Source organism: Aquarana catesbeiana, linkage group LG03, assembly GCF_042186555.1.
Source record: "Aquarana catesbeiana isolate 2022-GZ linkage group LG03, ASM4218655v1, whole genome shotgun sequence".
NCBI classification, from domain to species: Eukaryota; Metazoa; Chordata; class Amphibia; order Anura; family Ranidae; genus Aquarana; species Aquarana catesbeiana.
In genome coordinates, this window is record NC_133326.1 from 471,665,513 (window position 1) to 471,683,958 (window position 18,446).

Consider the following 18,446-nt stretch of genomic DNA (forward strand, 5'->3'; position numbering starts at 1 on the left):
CATCATTAGTGTGAGAGATCACCTTGCTAGTCCTTATTATTTCTTGCTTCTCGAGGATACTTGGTTCTTTTTGTTGCTCCATCTTCCTCTTCTTGCCCTTCGTTGTTCTTTTTGGAGTGCTTGTATTTAGGGTGTAACATGTAACATGTTCAGCATCCTCCCCGTACACCTTTTTCCCTGTGACAGCAGGCAGGAGTTCCTATCCCCACACCCTCTGTTACATTTTAAAAACAGTGGCTTTGCCCATACAGATGCATCATTCATTCACAGAGATCTGTGAATGAATAAACTACAAGTCTCGGCTTCCACCATGGCAGACAGTGTGTAGCTCTCAATGAACTGTGAAGGCATTGATGAGTGCCCATCTCGGTTCACTGACACTAGCTGCAGCTCTGCAACTGTCTACCCACACAACAATATGGGCAGAGAGCTTTCAGGAGTGTCTGTAGGTGCCTCACATTGCACTTGCGATCCACTAGTCAATGAGTGAATTGCTTTGCAGGCTCCAGTGTAAAAAAATAAATAAATGCACATTTTTTTAGCCTGCAAAATAATGTGCATTTATTATTTATTTATTTACAAAAGGTGAACCTAGCTTTTAAGAAATGAGTAGTCCCAGATTAGTTAACTGTGACCATATGTACTTGTAAAAGGAAGTACAATAAGCAGCTTGTGGTTTGCACCTCTGAGGGAAAAAAAGTGATTTCTGAAAGTATCCCAACATGCATCAGGAACTCATAATTGTCTCCTAATGGTCACATGCAGATTAGGGTAAAGGTTCTTGTTATCAGTGACATTATTCATGAAGGCAGACCTTATAGGGGAGATTTACTGAAATTGGTGCACACAGAATCTGGTGCAGCTGTGCGTAGTAACCAATCATCTTCCAGGTTTTACCCTAGGTTCACAATGACTGCGTGAATGAAATCGTACGAGTTCAGCTGAACTTGCACGATTTCATTCCCGCATGTCGGTCCCGATTTCGGGGGGGTGATTTCAGAGACATCTATGCGGGTTTCTGCACAGATGTCAATGTAAATCGCACCCCGAAATCGCCAAAAGTAGTACAGAAACTACTTTTGGGAATCGGTACCTCACCGCAAATGCAGCGTTGCACCAATTCGGACGCACCGATTCAGACACTGCTATTGGCAAATCACATGCCAAATCAAATCAATGTAAACCAGGGCTTATTGTCAAAGCTTAATTGAACAAGGCGAAGTTAGAATCTGATTGGTTGCTATGCACAGCTGCACCAGGTTCTGTGCACACCAGTTCTAGTAAATCTTCCCCTATCTATCTACTTATTTTTCACTTTTTTTTGTATTTATTCTTCATTAATATGATTTTCCCAATTATGCTGACATAGAATGTAGATATATGAATTGGACCTGCTTTGCTAATTTTACAAATATTATAATTATAATTAGTTTGGAGTGAAAATGGTTCACACTGCAGAAAATTTAATCTAGGCTTATTGACTTAGTTTTTTATAATTTACAGTATATTTGATTTGGATGGTATGACCTTCATTTTGTGGATTGGGATTTTTACAAGTTCAACTGTGTTAGAACCTGCTAATGTGTGATGAAAATTGCTTTATGGCCTTTTCTATGTATTTTATATTGTGATATATATCTAAAAGCTATCTAAAGCACAGCCATAGGGAGGAGTTTTAATCTTGTTTGAGATTTCATACATTACTTGATGGAGAAATTCATGCCAAACATACCTCTCTCATAAATGTACTTGGGTCTATTTCAGTTGTAGGAAGTTATTCTTAACTTTTCATATAGAACACTTCCTGTAAGAATTACTGCAAACAAGAACACGGGGCATAAATGTGTGTTATGTAACATTAAAGGTGATATTTGAGTAGAGTTTCTCAATAATATTCTGCCTTTTACTATTTACTGCATATCATACAAGCACCCCATACATTTTATATTAACACACTAGACTTGTATAAGCATCACAAGGAAAGAGAAAGGGAATTCAATGTAAATACCCAGCATACCCTGTTTTTTCTTTTGGGACATATTTGGCACTTGAATCAATCTTTGGCAATTCATATTGACCCATACATAGGTTTTATGTCATTACTGCTAACTAAATCATGGGAGTCATTTATTTTATAAGCAAGTTTCACTAACCCATCTGCACAGAGCTTCATCTGTTGAATGCAGAATTATATATTAAATATTTGTGAATTGTATGACTCTCAAAAAATGGGAAAGTCTTCATACATATATGTTAAGGAGAATAGAAAAAAATCACCAATTCAACTGGTTAGAAAACACAGAAGGATCGTTTGCTGATACCACACATGTAAACTGCAACTTTAACTACGTGTAGATATTAAGGCTAATTTATTATTTTATTCAAAAGGCTCAATTTTATTTTGGACATACTTTCTTGACTTACATGATTGACTCGACTTATGGAATTATGCAATCTACGTGTGTCTATGTTTTAAAGTACTTGTTTCTAAGCATTATATATATTATTATTTTATTAATATATATGTAGGATCTGCTGTCTTATTAGTTCTCCAGCTCCATGTTTTGCCTTACAGATCCTCTCATCTGCAAATCTATCATACTATCATACAGGGTCTGTCGGATTGCAAAAAAATAGACTGCATTCTCAAATAAAGTGAAACAGCCACAATGCTCTTGATAGTTAGATGCCAAGCGATCTAGGCCACTGAGGCTTTGGGTCACAGCTTTAAAGTGCCAAGGAGCTTGAAAGCAGGATTTTTTTTTTCTGTATAGAGCAAGTAAGGACTCTTTTTTACTAATGGGATTTTCTGAAACTAACGCAAGCCTCTTAACCACTTTAGCCTCTGCAACATAACCGTATGTCACCAGGTTGAAGTGATTATACCAGGATGATGTCTTTTACAGGCAGTGGAAGGTGTCTCCCCACCACCTTCTCCCATCTTCCCATGCTCTTCTTTTACCAGGGAGCCCGGGACTGAAGTCGGCGGTTCCACCAGCTTACCATAGAGATGATCAAGGACCAAAACATTCCTGATCATCTCTATGGTCTAAGAAACCATAAATTTTTTTTTGAAGAGTTCGCTATATGTTCGGTATCTATTTACTCAATGCAACATCATCTTTTATATTTTACCAAACAATTGAGTTTTATATTGTGTACTTGTGCATTAAAATTCATTAAACTATATTTTTCCCAAAAATTTGTGTTTGAAAAATCGTTGCGCAAATACAGTGTGACATAAAGTGCAACACCTATCATTTTATTCTCTAGGGACTCTGCTTAAAAGTTTATATTATGGGGGGCGAGGTTTCGGCATGCAGCGGTGAGGACGCACCTCTCCTGAGCTCCGTCACCGACCCTGTAATTAAGGCACTTATTTCATCCCTAAGCTACCGTTAAAGCACCGGAGAAGATGCATAAGAAGACTGGCAAATCCTTACCGAAAAAAAGCACCTCCGCGGGCTCCATCAAGCGGTTCCTGTCGACCGACCCAGACGAACTGGTGGACATGGATGGCCTAGGCCACTTACCATGAGGCACAAGCTCCGGCGTGGGCTCCGCCTCTCGCCACAGGCCTGAGCCCAGACGCCGCTCGTCAGCCTCATCAGCCGGCTTGGAAGGGGAGGGAAGTACCTCCAGACAATAAGAGGTCGCAGCGCTTGTGAGCGGACTCCCTACCAGAACAGAGCTGGCCTCCATGCTCCTGGGACTTGAACAAGCTATTAAAAAGGAGGTGTCCGCAGTACGAGCGGACTTGTCTCAAGTTCTAGTCCGAGTTGAGGAATCTGAACAATGTTTAGATAGGCACGCTGCCGCCATTAGAAATCTGCAGGCATCCACACGATCTCTGCACATTGCACACAGGATGGCCCTCTACAAGATCGAAGACCAGGAAAACCAAAATCGGCGGAATAATATCCGCATCCGAGGTCTTCCAGAGGCGACTGATGATGATGATGATCTACTACCATCAGTACATGGTATCTTTAATGGCCTACTAGGCCGAGCAGCGGACCATCCTTTAAAAATAGACCGAGTTCATAGAGCCCTCCGGCCCCGTAACCTATCAACAGACACCCCACGGGATGTGATCTGCAGGGTCCACTACCATGATGAAAAGGAACTCATCATGAAGAAAGCCAGAGATGCCGCATCCCTAGATTTTGATGGCGCATCCTTATCTTTCTTCCCAGATCTGGCACGAGAGACACTGGACCATCGCAGGGCTCTGAGACCCCTGACCGAGAAACTGTGAGCTGCTTCCATCAATTACAGATGGAGCTTTCCAACGGCCTTGATTGCACACAGAGACGGGAAAACGGCAGTTCTCCGGTTCCCAGAAGACTTGGAAAAGTTCTGCATGGATGTAAACATCTCCCCACCGAAACTCCCCAGCTGGCAAGATACTATCCCGCCTCCTCCTAACAGCTCTGAACCAAGATGGCAGAAGGTAGAACGCAAGAACCACTCCGTGGCTCCTGACGCATCACCCCAGTTAGAGTGATTACCGTTGCTGAGGATCACAACCATTCAAGGCCCTCTACTTCCCCGGTTTGGTTTGCCTGACCTCCTTTTTTGAACGCAAGTATAAGTTCTCCTTTGAAATGGACCCCGGCTTCAACATCTATTTGGGTGTTAGATAGGTTCCACTTTGAATACTTACCTATTGGACTTTACTTGCTCCAGCTTAAATGGCCTTGGACTGGATCTCTCATTTTGAGGTCCGGGCGTTAGATTTTTGGTTTTAAGTTTTTAGAGTATACTATTTAGGTTAAGTGCAACGTTATATACCCACGTCCACACTGGGTCGGTGCCGGAGCGACGGGACATCACGTTCACCAGTTTAGGTGGTCGTGCTCTGATGCCCGTGGTTCCCCACCTTCCCCTTAGGGGATGTCGGGTGGCCCTGCACCCTCATGCCTCTGCCCGTTTACAGGCGGTGGGTGTGTGGGTGTTGGTCTGCATGATTTTCCCCTCTATGCACCGCAGTTTCATGCGTGCACATACTGACCATGTACCAACATGGTCTGTGAATTTCATGCTGCTGTTTATTAATCTTTTTTTTCTTACATTTTCTACTTTCTTTTCCTCCTCTATCACTCTTCCTCCACCCCTCCCCCTCCCTTTCTTTTCCCTTTCCCCTTCCCGCCTCAGGTCCTGCTCCGCAGGAAAATATTGTATGTGGGGTTTCTCTGCTGGTTCCCATGGCTACAATGAAATTAATATCCCTAAATGTGCGGGGCCTCCATGCTCCAGGTAAGAGACATAATTTGTACAGAGAGCTGGTTCGACTGCGGGGAAACATTGTTTTCCTACAGGAGACTCACCTAACAATCACCACATCTGTAAAACTTTTTTCTCCACAATATCCCACATGGTATTATAGCCTATCGGATGTTCACAAAGCCAAAGGAGTGGCCACTGGGATCCGCAGGGGAACCTCATTCACGCTAGATTATGTTAAACAACCCTAATGGGTGCTTTCTGTTCCCGAGGGGTAACTTGGGAGGTATGCCCTGTACTCTAGCGACTTTGTATGCCCCTAATCGTGACCAAGCGGATTTTATTGCGTCCACTATCAAAAGACTGAAAGAATTCGCCCGCGGATGCATTCTCCTTGCTGGGGATTTTAATACCCCATTAAAACCTTTTATAGACATATCCCAGGGGAAATCTAGCATCCCACACAAACGTTTGTTATTCATACGCAAAAGATTACATGATGCCCAGTTAATGGACATATGGAGGATTATGCATCCGTGGTCGAGAGACTATACCCATTTTTCCCACGTGCACCAAACCTACTCTAGAATTGATTTTTTTTTCATAGACCATCACTATCTTTCTCTACCCACGAATGCTGACATTGCAACTTCCCCCATATCAGACCATGCTCCGATAGTACTTACATTAAAAATTCCTTCCATGCCTCTTAAAACCACAAATTGGAAACTCAATGAGAATCTCATACATGAGGACATTGATAAGAAAATGATAGGAGAAGAGCTAGTCACTTACTTTAAAGAAAACGTGCACCCGGACATTTCACCGGGTGTACTATGGGAAGCGCATAAGGCCCATATCCGCGGTAAACTTATTGAGCTAGGGACCAGGAAAAAGAGAGAACGCATGCACCAACAAAATGAGTTGATTTGAGACATAAGTGCTCTTGAACAACAACACAAAGCTAATCAGTCCCAGGCCGTACTTCACACTCTAACATTAAAAAGAGATGAACTGAAAGCCCTCTTTCACGTAGAGCAAAAGCGACACTTCTGCATAGTAGCACAGCGTTTCCATGAGTGGGGTAATAAACCGGGAGGATTATTAGCACGCTCATTGCAACATAAAAAAACTGCATCCTTCATAGAAAAAATTAAGACCTCCTCGGATACCCTAGTACACAAAACACCGGACTTAGCTAAAGCATTTAGATCGTTTTACCAACGATTATACCACGTCCAACACACTATAGCAGACCAAGACTCCAGAACTGCCCATATCCATGACTATTTAGCACAAGCTGACTTACCCAGGCTTCCATCCGACACCTTAACTACATTAGAGGGAGAATTCATTATCTAGGAGCTACGCATTGCATTGAAGGCCATGGCTAATGGCAAGGCACCAGGGCTTTACTGTTGCATATTACAGAGCTTTTGCAGATGTCCTGTTGCCCTGCCTGGCCTCCTATGCCAATGCGGTCTCTTCGGGGGGGAGCCTACGCCCAGAAACCCTCCACGCACACATCACTGTGATCCCCAAACCCAGAAAAGACCCTAGTTTTTGAGGTAGTTATCGTCCTATTTCTCTATTGAATATAGATGCCAAGTTGTACGCAAAGGTTATTGCAAATAGACTCCTTCCCTTAATCCCACGCTGGGTCTCTAGTGACCAAACGGGATTTATCCCAGGAAGGGAAGCACGAGATAATTCACTTTACACTCTTTCCCTAATAGCTTATGTATGAGGTTCCTCCCAGCCCACCCTTCTATTATCAACAGACGCAGAAAAAGCGTTTGATAGGGTGGACTGGGAGTACCTTATGGCAACACTATCTCATCTCGGTATTGGCCCCTCTCTTTTAATTCATATATCAGCTCTATATAACCTCCCTACGGCCCAAATACAAATAAATGGTACCCTAAGTGAATCCTTTACACTTTTCAATTGCACCCGTCAAGGCTGCCCCCTCTCCCCCATTTTATTTGCTTTATCATTGGAGCCTTTCTTATCATTGATCCGACACGACTCTTGTATTCACGGAATTACTGTAGGGGGCGTAGAACATAAGTATGCCGCCTATGTGGACGACATTCTGTTTTACAAACAGCAACCCTGGATCTCTCTACCTAACCTTATGGCAGCATTCTCAAAATTTAGCGCTATCTCCAATTTTAAGATTAACATGACCAAATCCGAAATTCTAAATATCTCGGTGTCAAATGAAATCGTAGTTCAATTGAAACAGTCCTTCCCCTTTAGCTGGCAAACAAATAGGATGAAGTATCTAGGGATATACCTCACCCCTGACCTGGCTTCTCTATTTCGCATTAACTTTGTGCTCCTCCTCAACTCAATAAGGGCGGACCTGCAAAAATGTTCTCAAATGTCACACTCTTGGTTGGGGAAGATCAGCGTGGTGAAGATGAACATACTACCCAGGTTACTGTTTTTGCTCCAAATGATACCATATGGAATACCTGTTGGTTTCTTTACGCTGGTTGGTTCATTGATAGGCAGATACGTATGGAACCGAAGGCAACCCAGATTGGCTAGGTCCCTTCTTGTCAGATCTAAAAGGCAAGGGGGCCTGGCCTTATCTAACCTTAAGCAGTATTTTTGGGCAATAGTATTAAATAGGATTTCAGACTGGAAGTATCATAAGAATTCCAAATTATGGGTTAACCTGGAAATAGCACTCAGCGGCTCAGACCTATTTTCCCAAATATGGATCCCTAATAAATATAGATCTTTATCCTTGACCTCTTCACCGCTCATGCATTTGACACTAATGGTGTGGGACTCACTGTGTAAAGCTCACAAATGGCCATACAACTCTCCTCTTATGCCGCTGACTGGTCATAACTATTTTCCCCCTGGAAACATAGATCCTAGGACACATGCCTGGAATTTGGGAAATTCACCTCTACTTCACCAAGTTGTCACCCAAACAGGCATTGTTCCTATCTCCACATTGCTTCCTAACTCTACGGCTACACCTTTGGATCATTGGAGGTATTGCCAATTGACGGCATTTGTTCGCTCTCTCCCGAAACCTATCAGGAACGCTACGGATTTAACATCCATAGAACTGACCTTTTCAGAAGACCAGCCTGTTGAGCGACCCATCTCCTATTTTTACCAAGCCTTACAGATGTTAAACACCACAGGCAATCCCACTTTCTTAACCAATTGGGAGAAAGATCTTAATAAAGAGTTGTCAGAAATCCAGAAGTCCACTATTCTTCTAATGGCTCACACCTCTTCTACGGCTTCAAAAACAGCGGAATTAAACTAAAAACTGTTAACAAGATGGCATTATACCCCAGAGGTACTACACAGAATGTTTCCTGAATCCTCACCTCTATGCTGGCGAGGATGTGGTGAACGTGCTACACATGCACACATTTGGTGGTATTGTCCACTGATATGCCCATACTGGTTGACTATTTTGCATTGGGCGAAAGAGATTCAAGGTATTGAGATACCCAATGACCCATGGGTTATATTACTCCATTGTACAGGCTCGCCAGCAGGAACATATAAAAAATCCATTACGCCCCACCTGCTTAACGCCGCAAAGGCACTCATTCCCCGCTATTGGAAGCAACCGAACATACCCTCCCTACGCCAATGGTTAACGGAAGTAGACCATACATATTACATGGAAGATCTCACCTATTCCCTCAGAAATAAATCGGATTTAGTCCAGAAAATATGGTCCTGCTGGTTTGCCTTCAAATATACATCCACATATACGGATATTATGTCTTAAAATAAGTAAAAGATATGATACATATTGATTATATTATTTTAGAAGGACCGGACCAAAGCAGATACCCCCCCTTCTCTCCCCTTCGCCCTCCCCCACACACTTACCCTTACCTCTCCCCCCACCTCTTCTTCTTCTCCCTTTTTCTTTCTTCTCTTTCTTCTTATTATTCTGGAGATTATGCAAATGTTTTATATTCAAATGAAGGCCCTCATAGAGGCTGTTATGATATTTGTGCTACTTGCCAGCTGACATTCCTAGTGGTCTATATTACCGGACTACCTGGAGGAGAAGCTACACACTGTACTCAACTATGTGTAAAGTTCATGACACCATTTTTGAATATTCAAAATGTTTAATAGTTACCTTGCTTCAATTGTCGGCTACTTTGAGTAATGTTACCTTAGGGCACAATGGCTGATAAGATTATTTCCTCATACATGCTTTGTATTTTACATTCTCTTAATAAAAATTAATTAAACAAAAAAAAAAAGTTTATACAATGTTTGGGGGTTAGTAATTAATAACTTTAGTTAGTAATTAAATTTTTAGCAAAAAAATGCTGATTTTTACATGTAGGAGAGAAGTGGCAGAATAGGCTTGGGGAGGAAGTGGTCAAGCGACATGAAGAGTAAATTTAGGCTCTATTCACACCCGATTTCAAATGGATGCAAAACGTGGGATGCGTTTGCGATGCCATTAATTCAAATGGTGCCCCAATTGCGCTGTGATTTTGCTGTGATTGTTGTATGGTAACACAGCAGATCACAATGCATTCCACGGATGTCCAAAAGAAGCTCATGTTCCTTTTTGATCGACAATCACAGCAAAGTCGCGGTGTGATTGGGGTGCCTTTAAGAAGTGATGGCATTGCAAATGCATCCTGTGTTTTTGCAGCAATTTTAAATCGCAGGCGGAATCGTGGTGTTGTTGCCCACAATCAGGTGTGAATAGAGCCACTTTAAAAACATTTTGTTTGAAAAGGTCTCAGTATTGGTAAATTGCCAAGATAGATAAGATAAACAAACCAATTAACTGTATGTTAAACAATTCTAAATAACTATGCAATGATCATTTGTTACATTAGTTTTTTTAGTTTGTCGTCATCTTTTTGCCAAGATCATAATTCACTGATGACATAACACATGCATACAGTGCAAAATATATACAAATGCATTTAAAACACAATTCTTTAAATATAAATATTTATAGCTGCAGTTCCTTAGTTTCACCTCAGAGCGCCACTGTTTGACCAATAAGGAGAAGACTACAGAACTGGAGATGCACTGATATTTTTGTCACTCACACACTGCTAATCTGCAAGAATAGGCACAGCCATTTTCTGGATTTCTGTGCACTCAAAAATATAGAACTTACTTTTGCTTTTGTGACTGGATTAAGCAAATTAACTTGTTTGAACTAGACATTTTATTCCGGATAACAATTGCTGAGAATGGACGGGTGGAAATTTCACACACAGACATACAAAGGCATTAAATGGCAAGTATTATTTTGCTTCTTATTCTCATGGCTATGTCATTCAGTCTCTGGTCAGATTCATTATTCCATTGCAGAAGAGATGAGAAAAGACTCTGTTATAGCAAATATTGCAGATGATCTTGGATTAGATATTAAGCTGCTCTTGTCTAGAAAACTGAGAATTGTGTCACGTGTTGCAGAGAAATATTTTTATGTGAATTTAGACAATGGAAATCTGTATGTGAAAGACCGGATAGACAGAGAGACACTGTGTGGGGAAAAAGCTACCTGCTTTCTAACCTTTGATGCTGTGGTTGAACATCCTTTTAACATTGTTAAGGTCAGAACTGAAATTCAGGATATAAATGATAATTCCCCCAGATTTACTCCTGATACATTTTCTTTGGAAATCATTGAATTAGCTCTACCTGGAACAAGACTGACATTACAGAATGCAGAAGACCCTGATGCTGGTGCTAATTCAATAGACACATACAAGCTCAGTGATAATCAGCATTTTACACTAACTGAAAGTATCAGTCCAGATGGGAGCAAATTTCCTGAACTTGTGTTAGAAAAACCTTTAGATCGAGAGACACTTAAAGAGCATGAATTAATTTTAACAGCATTAGATGGAGGACATCCTGTGAGGTCTGGAACAGCTGTAATAAAGATCATTGTCACTGATGTTAATGACAATGTTCCAGTATGTATTCAGCAACTGTATAAAACCAGTGTGATTGAAAGTATTCCAATCAATACCACAATAATTACTGTAAATGCAACTGACAAAGATGAAGGTATCAATGGACAGATTACATATTCATTTAGCAAAACATCAGGTAATATCCATCGTACAGGCATGTTTAACATTCATCCCAGTAATGGTGAAATTAAAATAAAGAGAACTTTAGACTTTGAAACAGCAAGAAACTATGAACTCTCTGTACAAGCAAAGGATGGAGGGGGTTTTGTTACTCATTGCAAAGTATTGATAGAAGTCATTGATGTCAATGACAATGCTCCTGAGATATTAATGAGTTCCTTGTCTACTCCCATACCTGAGGATTCTGCAGCTGGCACTATGATAGCTCTAATTGAAGTTCATGATCAGGATTCTGAAGAAAATGGAGTGGTTGACTGTCAAATTATCGAAACAGTACCTTTTGATTTGATTGTGTCATCTGACAATTATTACAGAATAGCTACAAAATCCTCTTTGGACAGAGAACAGCAGTCATCTTATAATATTACAATTTTAGCTACTGATGGAGGATCTCCTCGACTTTCCAGCAGAAGAACCATCAAACTAGACATATCAGATATTAATGACAATCCACCACTTTTTCTGAAATCTACTTACATTGCTTATGTGCCAGAGAACAACCTACCAGGAGCCTTGATCTACAGAATACAAGCATCTGACCTGGACAGTGGAGACAATGCCAAGATTTTTTATTCCATTTCGGGCAACAGTTCAGAAGTTCAGCCTGTGCCTTCCTTCTTATCTATTAACATGGAAACGGGAGTTCTCTATGCTCAGAAATCATTTGATTATGAGCAGTTTAAGGAGTTGATAATAGAGATAACTGCCAGAGACAGTGGATCCCCATCCCTGAACAGCAGTACAACACTAATTATACATATAATAGATCAGAATGATAATGTACCAAAAATTCTGTACCCATCTCCAGAAAACGGAGGATTACCCATCTTTGAGATGGTTCCTTTATCTTCTGAACAAGGTTCTCTAATAGCGAAAGTTGTTGCAGTGGATGCAGATTCTGGACATAACTCTTGGCTCTCTTATCATTTCATTCATGTGTCAGAGACATCACATTTTATTATTGATGAATACACTGGGGAAATCAAGATATCACGTGCCTTTCAAGAAAAAGATCTATTAAATAATAAGGTTGTGGTGATGGTGAAGGACAATGGGATCCCCTCTTTCTCAGCGACAGTCACCTTAAGCCTTGTTGTTGCAGATAGCTTCCAGCAGGTGGTTCCTGAAGTCAGCAATCATGTCAATAAAGATCCTCAAATCAGTTTGCAGTTATATGTAGTTATTGCATTGGCACTGATTTCCTTTTTATTCATTGTGACAGTAATATTGGTCATTATATCAAAATGTAGAGAAACAAAGCATGCTCCAAACTTTGAAACTCTAAGTGCTAATCTGTATCCTCCAGTTGATCCCAGAATACTCTCCATGTATAGTGATGGAACATTACCTCTTCCTTACTCATACAATGTGTGTGTGGCTCTGGACCCAACGGATGACTTCACCTACGTAAATTCTAAGCAAACCATCCCTGTAGATAATCTTATTGACACTGATGATTCTGGTCTCGAAAATGACAGCTTACAACAGGCTTTGCCACCTAGCAGTGAGGTGAGTAAACATTAAGCATTTATACTTTTGTATAATTCGTTGATAATGTTTATAACATATAAGTTTAGTGTGCACACTAAATAAGCGAAGAGATATAGAAAGCATAATTCTTTTATGACATATATTACTAATAATTAGCTTTTCATATTTACAATGTTTCTTGTGCCTATGACTGTACATCAAGGTGATATATTTAGCCTGACAGTAATTTGTGTTTAATATCAACTATCGACGATCTATTCTGGTCAAGAAAGGAAGTTAAAAGTTGAGGTTACAATTTCCCAACTCATAGAAACTTTGTTTAAAAGAACATTTCTGGTGCATTTTGCCTTTCTGAGGTTTTCTTTTAACTGGTTGATCCACAATACAGGCATGAAATTGGTTAACTGTGATCATATGTACTCATGAAAGAAAATGCAAACAAGAAGCATGTGGTCTGTGCCCCTGGAAATCCCAAAAATTGGAATTCTGAGAATATTCAAGCATGCATCAGACTTAATTGGTTGCTAATGGTCACATGTAGATCAATGTTAAGGACATTTTTCATGAAGGTTATGTGTGACATTATCCGTCTAATTATTTTGCTGTATAATTTGTATTTAATCTTTAACAATATAATTTCCCAATTTTGCTGACAGGTCTGTTGTAATACGTGTAGAATAAACTTAACAATTCGTTTTAATGCCAGCATGCAAGATTGGTTCAGATATTGTTTAATCTTTTTTATTTATTTAATTATAATTGTGTAGATTTTCAATTCATAATAATATTCCCTTTAGCTTTACTTATTATGTCTCAGTCTGTCTTTTCAAGTTGAGGGTCATGGTCAGACCTAACACACTATTTTCTAACTGCCGAAAGAAAGTAACCATATCACATAACTGAACCTCATAACTAAAAGAGATGGAATCAAACTCAAGGCTTTTTGGTTGGATGCTGTTATGCATACTCAGAACCTGGAAGATGGTATGTGAACTGACACAATTCAAAGGGCAGCAACTGTTAGGCTTTGGGTGATATAAAACTGTAATGCCGCGTACACACGATCGCACATTCTGACAACAAAGTCCATGGGATTTTTTCTGACGGATGTTGGCTCAAACTTGTCTTGCATACACATGGTCACACAATGTTGTCGGAAATTCCGAACATCCACATGTACGACGGCACTAGAAAGAGGAAGTTCAATACCAAGTGTGCCACCCTTTGGGCTCCTTCTGCTAATCTCGTGTTAGTAGAAGTTTGGTGACAGACGATTCCTGCTTTTCAGCCTTGTGCTTTTCTGATCATTACTGTTCTTCAGTTTGTGCTTGTGGGTTCGTATATATATTATGTATTTGATTTTCAGTGCGTTCTTGTCCGCTCGTTTCTGATTTTCAGCTCCGGCCTTTCTGTTTTTCAGTGCTTTCTGTTTGTTCTTTCTGACCAGCCGACCGTCTTGAAGCCATGATGACCCTCACCCTGGACCAGAGGGTTTATAACTACCGTCTGGCCAGAGCCAGAAGAGTGGTGGAGAACACTTTCGGGATAATGGCCAGCCGGTTCCGCCTATTCCTTACGCCAATCAACATGGCGGAATATAAACGTAACCATATAATCCTTGCATGCTGCATTCTACACAACTTTTTAAGGAGAAATTCAATGAACTATGTTGCCTCAGTTGGGCCTGAGGCCGGACTTCAAGAAGAAACCCTGACAGCGCTTGAAGCTGGCCGTCCTGGCCTGCCCCCCAAAGCACCCGCAAAGTAAGACAAAAATATCTGGAGTACTTTGCGGGTAGGGGGCCATTGATATGCCAGAAACTGTTTAAGAAACATTTTTTCAAATAATTTTTTACTTAAACTGAAAGAATAATTCCTTTTGGGTTTCTTTTAACTGTCTCCTGGGTTCTCCAATGGGCTTTCCTTTTTGGCCATTTTCGTCAATAGTGCAAATGAAATTTATTTAACACATGAGGTGACAATCTCTTCTTCAGCGAACAATTATTATGTTGTGGGTCTGCTACACACACACCTTGTTTTTGTTGTCAATGTATGTAATGCATTACTGAGAAAAATATTCATCATTTTCTGCACCATGAATGAATTTTGGTGAGTCACGAAAATGACATGATTGTGTCAAATTATAAAGCACTGTGGGAGTTATTTACTAAAGGAAAATCCACTTTGCACTCCAAATGCACTGCAAAACTGCACTGAAAGTGCACTTGGAGTGCAAAGTGGATTTGTCTTCAGTAAATAACCCCCATTTCAGTGTAAACACCAACTTAGTCAAAAAAATGATATTGAGCATTGAAAGAAGCCACACATTGTTGAGTAGAAAACATTTTACTCTGTGCACATTCACAAGTGCATTATAAAAGGGTTTTGGAAACAACCAACATATTTTAGTAAGAACATTTTTTTTTTGGACAGTACAAATAGCCTTTTTTGTGTTCAAACAGGCATGTTTAAAACCATAAAACAATACACAACTCAGAAACTTCCAAAGTTCAACTTTGACAAAGTGAAGGCAATATCAGACATTAGTATGTCCAAACTGTGTTGATATTGCCTTCATCAGGTGGGGTGATGTCATCCCTGTGAAAACCAAATTTTGAAGATGCACACAAATTGACAGTCAAAATGGGGATTTCCCTCCTGATCCCATGCCTAATGTCAACATGTGCTAACTCCCATCATGTGGGATAAATGGATGTGTTTCGGGGGTACAACCCCTTCAGCTACCATAGTTGCAAGGAAGGGGTTGCACCCCCAAAATGCGTACCTTGATATCCCGTGATGGCAGAAAGCACATGTTGACACACTGTGTGCATCTTCAAAATTTGGCTCTCTAAATTTTGTAGAAAAGTTAGAAAAAGAGAAACAATTTTAGAAATGTTGTTGTGTTTTCAATTCTGCTGAAAACATCAATGATGTTTTTGAGTCTTTTTTCCACATCATTGATGTCTTCCTTGATCTTCCGTAAATCCCGATTGCACACCATGATCTCCCCGATGAGGACTTGTGCACTTGTCAAATGAGATTCTACAACATCCACATCACCTAAAAAAAAAAAAAAACACACTATGTATTATAAATATACAGGCATACATCTATTGCCTGAAGCTGTGGTCTCAGACACTCACCGGTCATAATTTGGGCCACTCCATAAATCTCTCCTTCCTCCAAATCCTGAAGTTGTGGTTTTGGGATTTCCCCTTCTTTAGAGGTTGGGGGTCCCTGGTGACCTCTGACGTCACAAATCTTTTCTCCCCTATGTGAATAAAATAAAGGTATACTTAGCACACAGATATTTGATGCAAGAAATAGGAATATGAAACATTGCTTGGAAGTGTCATACAATTTTCTTTTTTGGCAGAGTTCCAAGCTGAACACATGATTTTTTCACTTTCTTCAAGCTGGAATACTTACCTTTTTGGGTAAAGTTTCACACATGGAGACACCCCTAGTACCCACTGGAGCACCTATGTGGGACACCCTAAAAAGTTTGTTCTGGTGTCTCACACAAGTGCTCCTGCATCCAGATGTGTCAACAGCTGCTGAGTGTCCTCTCCTTACACTGAATCAAGTTTACATTTCATTCTAGTTACAAACCCATCTAGACAACAATGTACTAAACTTCTTTTAAGACAAATAGGCATGACCAAATGTAGTTAACCTGCATCTGCCCAAAACATCGTATTAATGGGCGAACGAACGATGTTTACTATGAATGATTACTCTGCCCACGAACCTGAAACCTGATCCTGCTCCCTCAATTTGAGGTCTGACCATCGTTTCCTCAGTTGATCCTTGGATCGCCGTACCCCAAAATTCTTCTGCAGACTTTTCACAACTTTAGTCATGATCTTGGCATTTCTCACATTTGGGTTTGGGTACAGTCCATGCTTCCTGTCATAGTCGGCCCTCTTGAAGATGTCCACCATCTCTATAAAGGCCATATTGGAGGCCTTAAATATCCTCCAGGATCAGGACGTTTGTGGCTCCGGGCTTTCCTCATCGTTGCTGCTGCTGTCTAGATACACTTGTAGTCTCTCCGCCATGTGCTCTCCCACTGCGCTGAAAGACAAGGGGCAGGGAATAGTCTAGAAAGAACATCAGGGGTGGGCGGAGTTTCATGCATGCGCAGTGTATAAAAGCATAACATGCGTGCATCGTACATACGATCTGTGAGAGGAGGAAGGTGTATTGGAAAGGTTGTTCGTTTGAATGAAGGTACAATTTTAACTTGGTGCATCAGTGGCCTATACTGCTTCTAGATTGAGGCCTATATCGGGACAAGATTAAGAGAGTTTAGCCTGACATTAGGGTTTGTCTTGCAGATAAAATGGATCTATTGAATGATCAGAACTTTATCCCCATATTCATTGATATGTACAGGGAGCTGCCCTGTCTGTGGCAGGTAAACCACCCCTTTTATAACAATAAACCAAACAGGAAGGCAGCGCTGGATCAATTGCTGGAATTTGTGAAGCCGGTGATCCCCACGGCAGACATCCCCTATTTGAAGGCCCTAATTGGTGGCATGAGGAGCACTTATAATAGGGTCCAGGATTCCCAGAGATCTAGTTGCAGTAGATGACATTTATGTACCCAGGCTGTGGTAATATGACAGACTGCATTTTCTGGCAGTCCAGACTAAACCCAGGCCAGCACTCTCCAATCTTCCTTCAAGGCTTCCTTCCACCTCAGCTGAGGTTTCCAATGTCCAACCTGAGCCTTCCAGCCAGGAAGATGTGGAGGAGCCCAGCTTGAGCCAGGTATAGCATTGTTCAACATATTTCTAGTCAAATCATTAATGATGTTAACTAGATGTTATTATTGATCAGTAAGTTCTGATTTTACAAAGGGTTTTATATATCAATAGACAGTAGTGGCCACAAATGATTGGGAAAAGAATGAAAAATGCTGGGGTCAGAATGATAGTCTGAACAATATTCATGAGATCATGAGAAATAATAAAGAAATCAGTTTGTTAGAACTCTGTGTGAATATGAGCAGCAAATCAACTTAATTATTCTAGCATTCTAAAGAAGAAGAGAATGCACTGCATTAAAAGATTTCAAAATTTGCAGTGTGACGAATGTGCTATCTCCATTACGAACTGTAGTTTTACCAGACCGAGGGCTTCCATCTTGTACTTGATTCTGAGCATGCATGGAACTTTGTGTTTCGGAATTGTGCACACACGATCGGAATTTACGAGAACGGATTTTGTTGTCGGAAAATTTGAGATCCAGATCTCAAATTTTGTGTGATGGAAATTCCGATGGAAAATGTCCGATGGAGCCTACACACGGTTGGAATTTCCGACAAAACGCTCCCATCGAACTTTGGAAAATCTGACCGTGTATACGAGACATAAGAGTCACACTGAAAGCCAGTAAACCTACATAAAGGGAAAATATAAATTTTTCAAACACCATGTTAATGACTTAGTAGCTTAGGAATTTTAATCATGGCTTGCTCTTGTTAATGCTTGATCCTGCTACAATAGTATATATCATGCTTTGTACTGTTCTTGTATAAACACGAGGTTGATGTGCTTGTAATCAAACAGAATGTTATGTCA

The 18,446-nt window shown here is 40.6% G+C and overlaps 1 protein-coding gene across 7 annotated transcripts in view; it reads left to right on the plus strand.

The window, feature by feature from the left end:
- Positions 1-18,446, plus strand: part of LOC141132486 (protocadherin gamma-A4-like) — a 489,967-nt gene that overhangs the window by 143,396 nt on the left and 328,125 nt on the right. Inside the window, exon 1 of one of the 7 annotated variants that reach the window (XM_073620920.1) lies at positions 10,306-12,872. The exons of the other annotated variants lie outside the window; for them this stretch is intronic. Coding sequence (XP_073477021.1) covers positions 10,452-12,872 — 2,421 coding nt within the window. The 5' untranslated portion in view covers positions 10,306-10,451. Of the gene's footprint in view, positions 1-10,305; positions 12,873-18,446 lie in introns of those variants that run through there. 7 annotated transcript variants of the gene reach the window in all.